The 13,511-nt window shown below is 46.6% G+C and overlaps 1 protein-coding gene across 5 annotated transcripts in view; it reads left to right on the forward strand.

Moving 5' to 3' along the window:
• LOC109909153 (rho GTPase-activating protein 32) overlaps positions 1 to 13,511 on the forward strand; it is a 45,719-nt gene that overhangs the window by 17,488 nt on the left and 14,720 nt on the right. For 2 of the 5 annotated variants that reach the window (XM_031795833.1, XM_020508112.2), the window contains exons 2-5: positions 1,431 to 1,523; positions 2,393 to 2,498; positions 2,698 to 2,795; positions 3,952 to 4,036. In XM_031795833.1, the coding sequence (XP_031651693.1) occupies positions 1,432 to 1,523; positions 2,393 to 2,498; positions 2,698 to 2,795; positions 3,952 to 4,036 (381 nt within the window). In that variant the 5' untranslated portion in view covers position 1,431. Of the gene's footprint in view, positions 1 to 1,424; positions 1,524 to 1,903; positions 2,058 to 2,392; positions 2,499 to 2,697; positions 2,796 to 3,951; positions 4,037 to 13,511 lie in introns of those variants that run through there. The other 3 variants (XM_031795828.1, XM_031795829.1, XM_031795830.1) reach the window with 3 other exon arrangements.

A 13,511-nucleotide genomic window follows, 5' to 3' on the forward strand; every position in this document is an offset into this window, starting at 1 on the left:
ACAAAATGTCTGACCCAAAAGAGAGAGAGAAACTACAATCCACAGAAGCAAGGGGAACGCTTGCAAGGTGGGGCCGACCCTCGTATATAAGGGGTCAAGCCACACCAGGAAGAAAGGAGAGCATGGAGCTGTGGACCTGTGAAACATTGAAAAGAGAAAGTGATGATATATCTGCTGGATTTACTGTGTATGACCTGGACTTACCTGTTGTCTGTTTTGGACCCTGATCTATCGAGAACTTGATTTGTGTACCGAACCCTGCTATCCTCGAACACGCCTGCGTCCCGGAACGGTCCAGGATGGAGAAACAAACATTCAGGTGCTGTCCTGTTGGAAATAACTCTCTCTGGTGTGATTTTGTGTCGGTTTCCCACTTAATTTGTGTACAAACTCTCCTAATCTTGAAGAGAATTGTCACAATGTTTGATAGGAGATCCTATAGCAAGGCTACAGCCGCCATTGGAAAGATGAAGTGAGAGTACAGTGGAATATAGTAGATCTATAGGTCTGGTTTGGCCTGGGTCTCTGGCTGGTCACATTTCTGAATCAGAGGGCTGTGTGGAACTCTGTCATCAGTGAGCACAACTCTGTGTCTATGGGCCAATGGGCTGCCTCCCTCTATTGGGGAAAATACTACCATGTAATGGCTGGTCTGATGTATCTATTTAGCTACTACTCCTTACTCCAATTATCTTCTATGGTCATCATTACAGCTTCTGATTGGAGAAGAGGAAAACTCCTGCTTTACTACCTCCGTATTGGTTGGCTGGGGAGTTTTTTTAATGCTGAAGTGTAGATCCGAGGTACTTTGAGTGCACAATGCACATACTGTAGCACTCCAGGACCAGGGTTGGTTGGTTACCACTGCACTGTGTTTGCCCAATATTCTACCAGATGTGAGTTCAGCTCCCAGTGTTGCCTTTCATGAGGGCGAGTTATGGAAAGATTTGGAAGGCTGTGTGGAGGTGTTTTGTTTTGCTCTGTCAGAGCATTCCTTTTATTTGTTGACTGTATATAAAGAGCTGTATTAGGGATGATGGATCATGGGTGCTGTCACAACACTCCCCATGGGGGCTGTCACAACACTCTCTTCACAACAACACTCATCATGAAGGGTTTGTTTCTGCCTTTCAGGACCATTCCAAACACACTCATACAAGTCCCAGTGCTTTCCTTTGCCTGCAGTATGGATGGATTCCATATTGTTTAAAAAATATGATTTTCAATTTGACCTGTTTGAATGAAACAATTTTAACGTGTAAGAAGTGGGTGTTTACTTGTTTACTGAATGCCTTTCTTACTGTAGACTCATTAACCATTAATTTGTTAAAGGTGTGAAATGATTCTAGAGAGAACAAGCTGCAGCTAAGAGTGGGTTAATGTCTGGCAGCTTCCCAGCTAAGTCTCTCTGTCTCTCTCGACTGTTGCAGTATGATGGAGGCTGGCTGTGGGGTTGCCGCGGTGATCGGGAATGCTTCCTCAGGACCACAGGGAAAACCAGGAAGTGGTGACGTCCTTGAGGGGTGAGCTACTCTCTCACGCGCCACACTGAACCGGTGCTATGTCAGCTGACCAGGACTCTGCAGATATCACACCCATAAATATAAAGAAGACGTGTGTGTGTGTGGGTGATTGTACGGGCATGTGTTGTGTGTGTGAGAGATTGACAGGGAGGAAGAGAGCGATAGCGAGAGGAATTCTAAAGACATTAGAGATGGCTATACTATATCATCCCATTGTAAAGGGTTGTGATGACACACATGATATCTTCTCAATCAACTGTAAATATTCTGCAAAACAACCAGGCCTAGATAGGATAGGATGGCTCTAATTTAATCACAGATCTCCAGCAGATGAGACGAGCTCATTCTTTCAGTGCCTGTGTTCTTGTCCTTATTATCAGCAGATCTCATGTCTGAGCCCAGGAAGGAAGGAGAAATCTCAAGGATCCACTCTTCTTCATTGTACCTGAGAAAAGTTGGGCTGAAAGGACTTTTCTTCCTCTGCCTAGCACACTGACTCAGATTTCAGCTGCAGGTTTTGTGAGGCAATCCCTGGTGGGCCCAGGATGTGTTTTACTGTATGTAGGCTAGGCTATACTCCTCTCTGGAGCTTTCTGTACCAGTCAGTAGCCATTTGAGACTGTGAAGTTATTTGTTACCACCAGAATAACAAGGATGTAAATACCACAGTTTTCTGGGCCGCTGGTGCAATGTCATGATTTGATTTGATTCGATCCCCAAATATAATGTGAATACATTGGTCTCTCTCGCTGGCTCCCTCTGGTGGAACCCATGGACACTTATATTTATTTAAAGTATGTCAAATGTAATATATTTATGGATTCGGATTCTTCCTGTCACTCAGTCCTTCCCTCCCTCTGCCTCTGTAGGGCCATGTCACTGTGTATTACACCAGATGAAGACAAGAACCAGCCTGATCCATACAAGAGCACTATTCCAACAGATAAGTCCCCACAAGGGAGCACAATGGCCATGGTACAGTCTTTTATTGCTAGAGGAGGTCTGATAAGAGCACTGTAACCCGGGAACAGCAGTCTCTTAACTCTAATACTATGTAGTCTTATAGATACTGCTAGTATGGGTTTGACCATCATGTAATTGGTTTACACTTCAGGAATGTTGAGTATCGTGTGTGTTAATTGGCAGATATTGAGTATTGTGTGTTGATTGGCAGGTACGGAATGATGAGCTCACAGAGCTTCCTGTCGAGCCTGAGCCCACCCTGCGTTCCTGCATCAGCACAGCCAGCATGAAGGTCAAAAACGTGAAGAAGTAGGTGCTCCTGTCCCCACGGAAACAGGCTATTATGGGCTGTAAAATGGGCCTCTAAACCAGGGCAGTAAAATAAAGTGCAGTAAATTGATGGGCCGGGCCGAGACCGACTGGTCAACTTGCTATCGCACTCTCTATCCTCTCTCTCTTTCACACTACTATCCCCCTTCTCTTCTTTCTCTGCTCTCTTCTTTTTCTCCTCTCTTTCTCTCCTCTCTTTCTCTTTCTCTCTCTCCTTTCTCTCCTCTCTTTCTCTCTCTTCTTTCTCTCTCTCCTTTCTCTCCTCTCTTTCTCTCTCTTTTCTCTCCTCTCTTTCTCTCTCTTCTTTCTCTCTCTCCTTTCTCTCCTCTCTTTCTCTCTCTTTTCTCTCCTCTCTTTCTCTCTCTTCTTTCTCTCTCTCCTTTCTCTCCTCTCTTTCTCTCTCTTTTCTCTCCTCTCTTTCTCTCTCTCCTTTCTCTCCTCTTTCTCTCCTCTCTTTCTCTCTCCTTTCTCCTCTCTCGCTCCTTCTCTCCTCTTTCTCTGCTCTTTTCTCTCCTCCCCTCTTTCTCTGTTATTTCCTTTCTCTTTCTTCTTTCCTTCTCTCTCCTTTTTTGCTCTTCCTCCACTCTTTTTCTCCGCTCTTTTTCTCCGCTCTTTTTCTCCGCTCTTTCTCTTCTCTTCTCTTGCGCTATTTCTTTGCTCTTTTTCTCTTTTCTCCTTTCCTTCTCTACTTTCTCTCTTTCTCTCCTTCTCACTCGCTCTTTCTTTGCTCTTTTTGTCTTTGCTCTTTCTTTGTTCTTTCTCCTTCTCCTTCTTTCCTCTTTCTTCTTTCTCTCTCTGCTCCTTCTTTCTCTCTCTGCTCCTTCTTTCTCTCTCTGCTCCTTCTTTCTCTCTCTGCTCTTTCTTTCTCTCTCTGCTCTTTCTTTCTCTCTCTGCTCTTTCTTTCTCTCTCTGCTCCTTCTTTCTCTCTCTGCTCCTTCTTTCTCTCTCTGCTCCTTCTTTCTCTCTCTGCTCCTTCTTTCTCTCTCTGCTCCTTCTTTCTCTCTCTGCTCCTTCTTTCTCTCTCTGCTCCTTCTTTCTCTCTCTGCTCCTTCTTTCTCTCTCTCTCTTTCGCTCTCTCTGCACCTCAGTGTATCAGCCAGTAGAATACTGATGAGGTGATGCTGCTGTATTACAGGCTGACATTCCCCAGAGGTCATTTTCCCAGGCTGGCTGAGTGTGCCCACTTCCACTATGAGACCGTTGACTTTGGCACTGTGCAGGTGAGACCTGGCCCAGAACTGAACACTCATACATTCAATGGAGAACAGAAGTCATTTGTTGCTGGTAGTTTGGTAATTGTGTCCTTGGCTCAGTGGACATCATGGTGAATTGTTCTACAAAATACCTAATTTCCTTAATGGAACCAAGCCATTGCATCAGCAGTTTGTTCTAATTATTTTAGGTCATCCTGCCCCACCCCCCATTCCAATTTCCCATATTTGGAAAAAGTACAGATGGAATTTAAATTCTCATTCATTATGTACTTTAAAGGGATGCGTTGGAATTTTGGCATGCTTGCAGATACCCATAGACTTCCAGTCATTGCACTAACGCTAGTAAGCATTGGCTTGCAAAAATAAAGCTAACTTCCTTCATGCTGGACACAGTGACATAAAAATGGTATCCACTAATTCATCTGACCCTGGGGAAGTAGATAAAGGGCCTCATTGCCAAAATCCCGAAGTATCCCTTTAATTTGTAAATACAATTGAATAAGTGATACAGCAGTCAGCAACATGGAATCCATGTGTGTGTTAATCCACTAAGTAGCATTCATTCCTCTCTGATCCGCTCAGCTCAGGATAAACCTGTAATCCTCAGTACTAGTTGGATTAAAGTGATGATATCAACCAGAGAAATAGGGGTTTTCTGGGCAGACAGCGTTACTGTGGGAGCATCCACAGCCAGTCAGAACTACTGTAGTACAGAGCGTGAACTGTGGCAGCTTTCAACATCCAGGAGGTGGCAGGAGAGAGGAGTTATGTGCATCACTGGAGAATGTAAGAGAACATTTAATTGTTTAAGATGTTGCTTTGTTTGCTTAGCTTGCACCTGTGATATCATCCCATAGCCTCATCAGGTGGTAATTTTAGGGTGGCCCTAAGGGTCATTTTTGCTGACACTTTAATTGAAGTTTCATCGCCATTACAGTCAGCACACATTTCAGATGGTTGAGGGTTTTTTTGTTTTTTGTTTTTTGTGCCTGTGGTGATAATTAGAATCAGTCAAGCGGAAGTGGTTACTCACTCATTTGTGAAAGTGGCTGTTTATTGCCTGCATAATTCCTATGTAATTTTGTTGGCTTGCTAGCAGAGAGCAGTAGTCATCTACTCATTCGCACACTGATGCTTTTACCACAGTTTCTAAACCCAGAGGCCCAGCATTGCGAGACTTACGGGAAGAAATAGGAAGCAGACACAGCAGACCAGACCGGGGTTTGGAGTTAGAAAAGTAAAAAATTACTCCGAAGTTGGTCATTTTTTCACAATCTAAAGGCACAACCTAGATTTGAGCCAGAATCTTAGTAGCTGAACATGTTATTACTCCAACCTAGTGAAAGTGACATACTAACACGTTTTCATTTTTGTAAAAAAACGTCTTTTTTTTTATGTGTCTTTTTATTTGAATGCATGCACATGCGCAGTTCAGCCCGAGATGACTGTTAGACCTGATTTACATATTTATGCGCATGAGTTTAGCTAGCCAACCTCGTGGTCACGTCCACTCCAACCACTCCCCTCCGGCGTCGCCGGTTTACTAACCACCGGTCCTGGCATCAATCATTACGCTCACCTGCGCTTCATCATGAGGCACACCTGGACTCCATTACCTCACTCATTACCTCCCCTTTATCTGGCACTCCCTTAGGTTCTTTCCCCAGGCATTATTATTTGTGTTTCATGTCAGTATGATACTCCTATATTGTAACTTTTTTTTGGTGTATTAAATTTACCACCTGCTTCTCAACTCCCAGCGTCTACTTTACAGAATACATCTCCTAGACGGTTCACGAGCAGGGATACCTACTTTGTCAACACCACGACCAGCTGGTGCAACTGGGGACGGCTATGGAAGAGGTTCTTTGCCGTGTTCAACGTCTTGAACATACCCGAGAAGTGTTGCCTTCAACTAGCGGAGGATACTCTACCATCAGTCGAGCCATCACACCAGCCCATTCAGTAACCCGCCTAGGTCAGCGACGCCTGTTTGTCCTTCCCGGCTAATATGACGGCACCCCATCTAAATGCCGTGGCATCCTACTACAGTGCTCCCTCTATTTCGCACCAGATGAGAGCCCACACCATCGAGAAGTCCATGGTTGCCAAGGTTATTTCTCTGCTGACTGGGCGGGCGTTGGAATGGGCCACGGCCGTCTGGATTCGTATGAGGGGTTCATGGATCTGTTCAGTGTTATCTTCGATCATCCACCGGAGTACAGAGAGGGGAGTGAGCGCCTACTCCAACTATGGCAGGAGGACCAGACTGCTGCTGAGTACGCGCTCACCTTCCAGACAGTAGCAGCATCCAGCGGATGGAATGAGCCGGGCCTTCATACGCTATTCAGAAGAGTACTGTGAGAGAAGGTCCAGACGGGACTGACCTGTCGAGACGACAACCTCTCCTTGGACTCACTCATCGAGATGGCCATCCTTCTGGATAACCTACTTCGGGAGCGTCGTCACTCATCGCTTCTCTCTCTCCCTCCCTGGCTGGTACACTGTGGTGGAAAGGGCAAAGAGATAGAGGCGAGAGGAAAGAGAGCTGGAGGACCTGCTTTCCTGTCCCCTGTGGTTGCACATTGGTTGAGTGTGATGTGGTTGTCCTTCAGCCCAACATCCCGGAGGTATACCAGGACCTGCGGGAGATATTTTCCAAAACCCACGTCACCGGTCCCCCTCCTCATCGCCCCTGGGACTGTGCCATCGACCTGCTTGCAGGCTCTGTGCCCCTTTGTAGATGCCTTTACCCTCTGTCAGTGGCTGAAACCAAGGCATTCGAGGAGTACATCCATGAGGCGCTCAACAAGGTTTCATCCGCACGTCCACTTCTCCTGCGTCTGCAGGCTTCTTCTTCGTGGCCAAGAAGGATGCAGGGTTACGTCCATGTATTGATTACAGAGGAGTGAGTGAGATCACCACCAAGTACCGTTACCCTCCCGTTGGTGCCGGCAGCCATCGAACAGCTCCACGGGGCCTGGTTCTTTACCAAATTGGTCCTGTGGAGTGCATACAATCTCATCCACATCCGGGAGGGGGATGAATGGAAGGTAGCTTTTAGCACGATGTCTAGTCACTACGAGTACTTTGTGATGCCAATTGACTTAGACAATTCTCTGTCGGTGTTCTAGGCATTCGTCAACGAGGTGTTCCCGGACATGTTCGGAGGCCAGGTTGTTGTGTATTGATAACATTCAGGTCTACTCCGACTACCTTGGAGGATCACATCGCTCACATCCAAGTAGTCCTGGAACGCCTCCTGGCTAACCAACTGTTTGCTTGTCAAGGATGAGAAGTGCCAGTTTCATCGGGAGGCTGTCTCCTTTCTAGGTTACCAAATCAGCCCGCACGGAGTGAAGATGGACGTCAAGAAGGTAGATGCTGTGAGGTCATGCCCAGTCCCAACCACCATAAAGGGGTTACAATGGTTTTTGCGGTTTGCCAACTTCTACTGCCGTTTCATCAGGAACTTTAGCTCCATTGCCACTCCTCTCACCTCAATTGTGGTCCCCGTAGGTTGGTGTGGAGTCCAGCAGCTGACGAGGCCTTCCGCCTACTGAAGGGACGTTTCACCTCTGCCCCATTGCTCCAACGACCAGATCCCACAATACCCTATGTGGTGGAGGTGGACACTTCATAGGTGGGCGTGGGGGTTGTCCTGTCTCAACGACAAGGTCATCTACAAAAATTTTACTCTTAATGAAACTGTCCCCTTCAGAGAGGAATTACGACATTGGCGATCGAAAGCTCCTGGTGGTGAAGTTGGCATTAGACACTGGTTGGAGGGCGAGAAGGACCCCTTCATCATCCTCACCGACCATCAGAACCTGGAGTGCATACAGACAGCGAGGAGGCTGTATCCGCGACAAGCAAGGTGGGCCCTTTTCTTTACGAGATTTGACTCCACACTGACCTATCGCCCAGGTTTAAAGAACGCCAATGCCCTGTCCTGTCTTTACAATTTGGGAGAGGGTCCTGTCCAGAATGCACCCATAATCCCTTCCTCTTGAGTCGTAGCCCCCGTGATCTGGGACATAGATGTGGACATTCACCAGGCTCTGGAGAGTGAGCCCGCACCCACTACCTGTCCTCCTGAGCCCATCTATGTTCCCACAGGGATATGGTATCGGCTGCCGACCTGAGCGCACACAGCTTTTGTCGCTGAACATCCAGGTATTTATCACACTACTCAATCTATTTCTGAGAAGTATTGGTGGCTACCTTGGCGCGTCAAATCCAGTTCCATATGTGCTCAAACCAAATCCCCCCCCCCCCCCCCGGCATGCTCCTGCAGGGAAACTCCTTCCCGTGCCTCAGCGTTCTTGGTCTCATCTATCCATTGATTTCAAATAAAATTTTAGGGTTCTGCTGTTTCCTGAAGTCCATGATCATCTCCTTTGTTTTGTTGACGTTGAGTGAGAGGTTATTTTCCTGACACCACACTCCAAGGGCTCTCACCTCCTCCCTGTAGGCTCTCATCGTTGTTGTTAATCAGGCCTACCACTGCAGTGTTGTCTGCAAACTTGATGATTGAGTTGGAAGCGAGCATGGCCACGCAGTCATGGGTGAACAGGGAGTACAGGAGAGGGCTGAAAACGCACTCTTGTGGGGCCCCAGTGTTGAGGATCAGTAGGGTGGAGATGTTATTTCCTACCTTCACCACCTGGGGACGGCCCGTCAAAATCAGGACCCAGTTGCACAGGGCGGGGTCAAGACCCAGGGTATCGAGCTTAATGACGGGTTTGGAGGGTACTATGGTGTTAAATGCTGAGCTGTCGTCAATGAACAGCATTCTTACATAGGTATTCCTCTTGTCCAGATGGGATAGGGCAAAAGGACATGAGTTCCTGTATGTTGTTGTGATTACACCATGAGTCGTTAATCATAAGTCATACACCCCCGCCCTTCTTACCAGTTTGTTTCTGTCAGTGCGATGCGTGAAGAAACCGTGTGGCTGTACCGACTCTGACAACATATCCTGAGTGAGCCATGTTTTCGTGAATCAGAGAATGTTACAATCTCTGATGTCTCTCTGGAAGGCAACTTGTGCCCTAATTTCATCCACCTTGTTATCTAGAGATTGGACGTTGGCGAGTAATATGCTCAGAAGCGGTGGATGGTGTGCTCGCCTTCTGAGTCTGACCAGTAGGCCGCTCCGTCTGCCTCTCCTGCGCCGACCGCGTTGTTTTGGGTCGGCCTTTGGGATAAGATCCCATGTCCAGGACGGAGGTCCGAACAAAGGATCCGCTTCGGGTAAGACGTATTCCTGATCGTAATGTTGGTAAGTTGACATCGCTTTTATATCCAATAATTTTTCCCGGCTGAATGTCATAACACTTGAGATTTTCTGGGCTAACAATGTAAGAAATAATACATAAAAAAACAACAGTACATATTTTTCTAAAGACCTGAAGCGTTGCGGCCATCTCTGTCAGCGCCATCTTGTGTGGTTGTGGATAGATTTTCCAAATCATGTTGTTTCATCCCCTTCATCCATTCTGGTCTTCCTACTGCTCTCTAGGTCGCTGAGGCAGCATTCCATCAGGTGTTCCGGCATTATGGCCTTCCGGAGGACATCATTTCCGACTGTGGCCCCCAATTCACATCACGAGTATGGAGAGCCTTTATGGAGAAGCTCGGGGTCACGGTCAGCCTCCACTTCCAGGTATAGCCCTCAGTGTAACGGGCAGGTGGAGAGGGTGAACCAGGAGCTGGGGAAATTCCTGAGGACTTACCGCCAGGACCGGCAGGGAGAGTGGGCCCAGAATTCGTTAAGTCACTCCTCCACCGGGCTGACTCCGTTCGTTCCAGTGTGTTCTGGGTTTTCAGCGTACCCTGGCTCCGTGGACCTCGGGCTAGATCAAAACTTCTGCAGTGAATAATTGGTTCAGCCCCGCAGAAGAAGTGTGGAGCGAGACTCATCTGAGACTCCAGCGCACTGTCCACCGTCAGATGGAGCAGGCAGACCACCACCGCAGTGCTGGTGGTTCCTGGTCCCTTGGCTGATGCCGGCCCCCACGGCACGCCTCGGCCCCCCTCCTGGACGTTGAGGACGGTCCCGCCTATGCCGTCAGATCCCTACTCGACTCCCGAAGTCGTTGGGGTCGGTTCCAGCAACTAGTGAACTGGGAGGGGTATGGCCCAGAGGAGCGGTGTTGGGTTATGGTGGAGGACATTCTGGATCCCAACATAATCTGGGATTTCCATCTTCGCCGTCTGGCCTGCTAATCATCCTCTGGGCCGTCCCTCTGTGCCTGCGTCGTCCTGCAGCTGGAGCCGGATTACTAACGACCAGTCCTGGCAACCATCATTACGTGCACCTTGCATTGTTCCATGTTCTTTGTTATATTAAACTTACCACCTGCTTCTCGACTCCCAGCGTCTACGTTACAGTTGCCATGACATTGCCAACAAGCGTGATCTGGGATTTCTATTGGGGAAGCAGTTTCTACATGTCATCATACTAAACCATCTTTGCTTTTACTGTTGAGAGAGTCTCAGTGAACCGCTATGTTCGCAGTGTGGTATAACATAACATGACCAGCAAGCTATTACATGTATGCTAAGGGACGTGTGTGAGCTGATAGGAGCTCTAGCACAGTAATTTGCAGCTATCTAATAGCTGACCTACTGTAGCTGTGGCAGCTGTGATACATTAGCTGTGTGACTGGGGCATAGCTGCTGAACAGAAATCTGTCTGTGACCTTGGTCTTCCTACAGGGGGAGATGAGATGTGCTAAGAGAGAAATATCACTCTAGGGAGAGACCAGCATGCCTCACTCTGACACTTATAGTACAGACCAAACATACACACAGTGCATCCGGAAAGTATTCAGACCCCTTGACTTTCTCCACATTTTATGTTACAGCCTTATTCTAAAATGGATAAGAAATATATACAGTTGAAGTCGGAAGTTTACATACATTTATGTTAGTCATTAACTTGTTTTTCAACCACTTCACGCATTTCTTGTTAACAAACTATTGTTTTGGCCGGTCGATTAGGACATCTACTTTGTTCATGGCACAAGTAATTTTTCCAACAATTGTTTACAGACAGATTATTTCACTTATTCACTGTTTCAAAATTCCAGTGGGTCAGAAGCTTACATACACTAAGTTGACTGTGCCTTTAAACAGCTTGGAAAATTCCAGAAAATGATGTCATGGCTTTAGAAGCTTCTGATAGGCTAATTGACATAATTTGAGTCAATTGGAGGTGTACATGTGGATGTATTTCAAGGCCTACCTTCAAACTCAGTGCCTCAAATAAATTGTACACCTCCACAAGACTTGTTCATCCTTGGGAGCAATTTCCAAATGCCTGAAGGTACCACGTTCATCTGTACAAACAATAGTACGCAAGTATAAACACCATGGGACCATGCAGCCGTCATACCGCTCAGGAAGAAGACGCGTTCTGTCTCCTACAGACGAATGCACTTTGGTGCGAAAAGTGCCACTCAATCCAAGAACAACAGCAAAGGACCTTGTGAAGATGGACGAAACGGGTACAAAAGTATCTATATCCATAGTAAAACAAGTCCTATATCGATGTAACCTGAAAGGCCACTGAGCAAGGAAGAAGCCACTGCTCTAAACTACCATAAAAAAAGGTAGACTATGGTTTGCAACTGCACATGGGGACAAAGACTTTTTGGAGAAATGTCCTCTGGTCTGATGAAACAAAAATAGAACTGTTTGGCCATAATGACTATCGTTATGTTTGGAGGAAAAAGGGGAGGCTTACAAGCCGAAGAACACCATCCCAATCATGAAGCACGGGGGGCCACATCAAGTTGTCGGGGTGCTTTGCTGCAGGAGGGACTGGTGCACTTCACAAAATAGATGGCACCATGAGGAGGGAAAATATGTGGATATATTGAAGCAACATCTCAGTCAGGAAGTAAAAGCTTGGTCACAAATGGATCTTCCAAATGGACAATGACCCCAAGCATCCTTCCATAGTTGTGACAAAATGGCTTAAGGATAACAAAGTCAAGGTATTGGAGTTGCCTTCACAAAGCCCTGACCTCAATCCTATAGAAAATGTGTGGGCAGAACTGAAAATGTGTGTGCGAGCAAGGAGGCCTACAAACCTGACTCAGTTACACCAGCTCTTGTCAGGAGGGATGGGCCAAAATTCACCCAACTTATTGTGGAAGGCTACCCAAAACTTTTGACCCAAGTTAAACGATTGAAAGGCAATGCTATCAAATACTAATTGAGTGTATGTAAACTTCTGAGCCACTGGGAATGTGATGAAAGAAATCAAATCTGAATTCTCTCTCCTATTATTCTGACATTTCACATTCTTGAAATAAAGCGGTGATCCTAAAACAGGAATTTTTTGCTAGGATTAAATGTCAGGAATTTTGAAAAACTGAGTTTAAATGTATTTAGCTAAGGTGTATGTAAACTTCCAACTTCAACCGTATCTTTCTCATCAATCTACATACAGTACTCTATGACAAAGTGAAAACAGGGTGTTAGAAATGTTTGCAAAAAAAAACATTTACGTAAGTATTCAGACCCTTTGCTATGAGACTTGAAATTTAGCTAAGTTGAATCCTAGTTCCATTGTTCATCCTTGATGTTTCTACGACTTTGTTGGTGTCCACCTGTGGTAAATACAAAAGTTTGGTCATGATTTGGAAAGGCACACACCTGTGTGTGTGTGTGTGTGTGTGTGTGTGTGTGTGTATATATAAGGTCCCATAGTGACTGTTCATGTCAGAGCAAAAACCAAGTCACGAGGTCGAAGGAATTGTCCGTAGAGCTCCGAGACAGGATTGTTTCGAGGCACAGATTTGGGGAAGGGTACCAAAAAAATCCTGCATCATTGAAGGTCCCCAATAACACAGTATCCTCCATCCTTAATTGGAAGATGTTTGGAACCACCAAGACTCTTCCTAGAGCTTGCCGCCCGGCCAAACTGAGCAATCAGAGGAGGGAGCTGGTCAGGGAGCTGACCAAGAACCTGATGGTCACTCTGACAAAGCTCCAGAGTTCCTCTGTGGAGATGGTTGTCCTTCTGGAAGGTTCTCCCATCTCTGCAGCACTCCACCAATCATGCCTTTTATGGTCGAGTGGCCAGACAGAAGCCACTCCTCAGTAAAAGGCACATGACAGCCTGCTTGGAGTTTTCCAAAAGGCACCTAAAATACTCTCAGACCATGAGAAACAAGATCTTCTGGTATGATGAAACCAAGATTGAGCTCTTTGGCCTGAATGCCAAGTGTCACATCTGGAGGAAACGTTTGCACCACGGTGAAGCATGGTGGTGGCAACATGCTGCGGGGATGTTTTTAGCGTCAGGGAAAGGTGAACGGAGCAAAAAGAGATCCTTGATGGAAACCTGCTCAGGATCTCAGACTGGGGCAAAGGTTCACCTTCCAGCAGGACAACAACCAGAAGCACACAGACAAGACAGCTCAGGAGTGGCTTCGGGACAAGTCTCTGAATGTCCTTGAGTGGC

This window comes from Oncorhynchus kisutch, linkage group LG18 (genome assembly GCF_002021735.2).
Source record: "Oncorhynchus kisutch isolate 150728-3 linkage group LG18, Okis_V2, whole genome shotgun sequence".
Taxonomy (NCBI): Eukaryota; Metazoa; Chordata; class Actinopteri; order Salmoniformes; family Salmonidae; genus Oncorhynchus; species Oncorhynchus kisutch.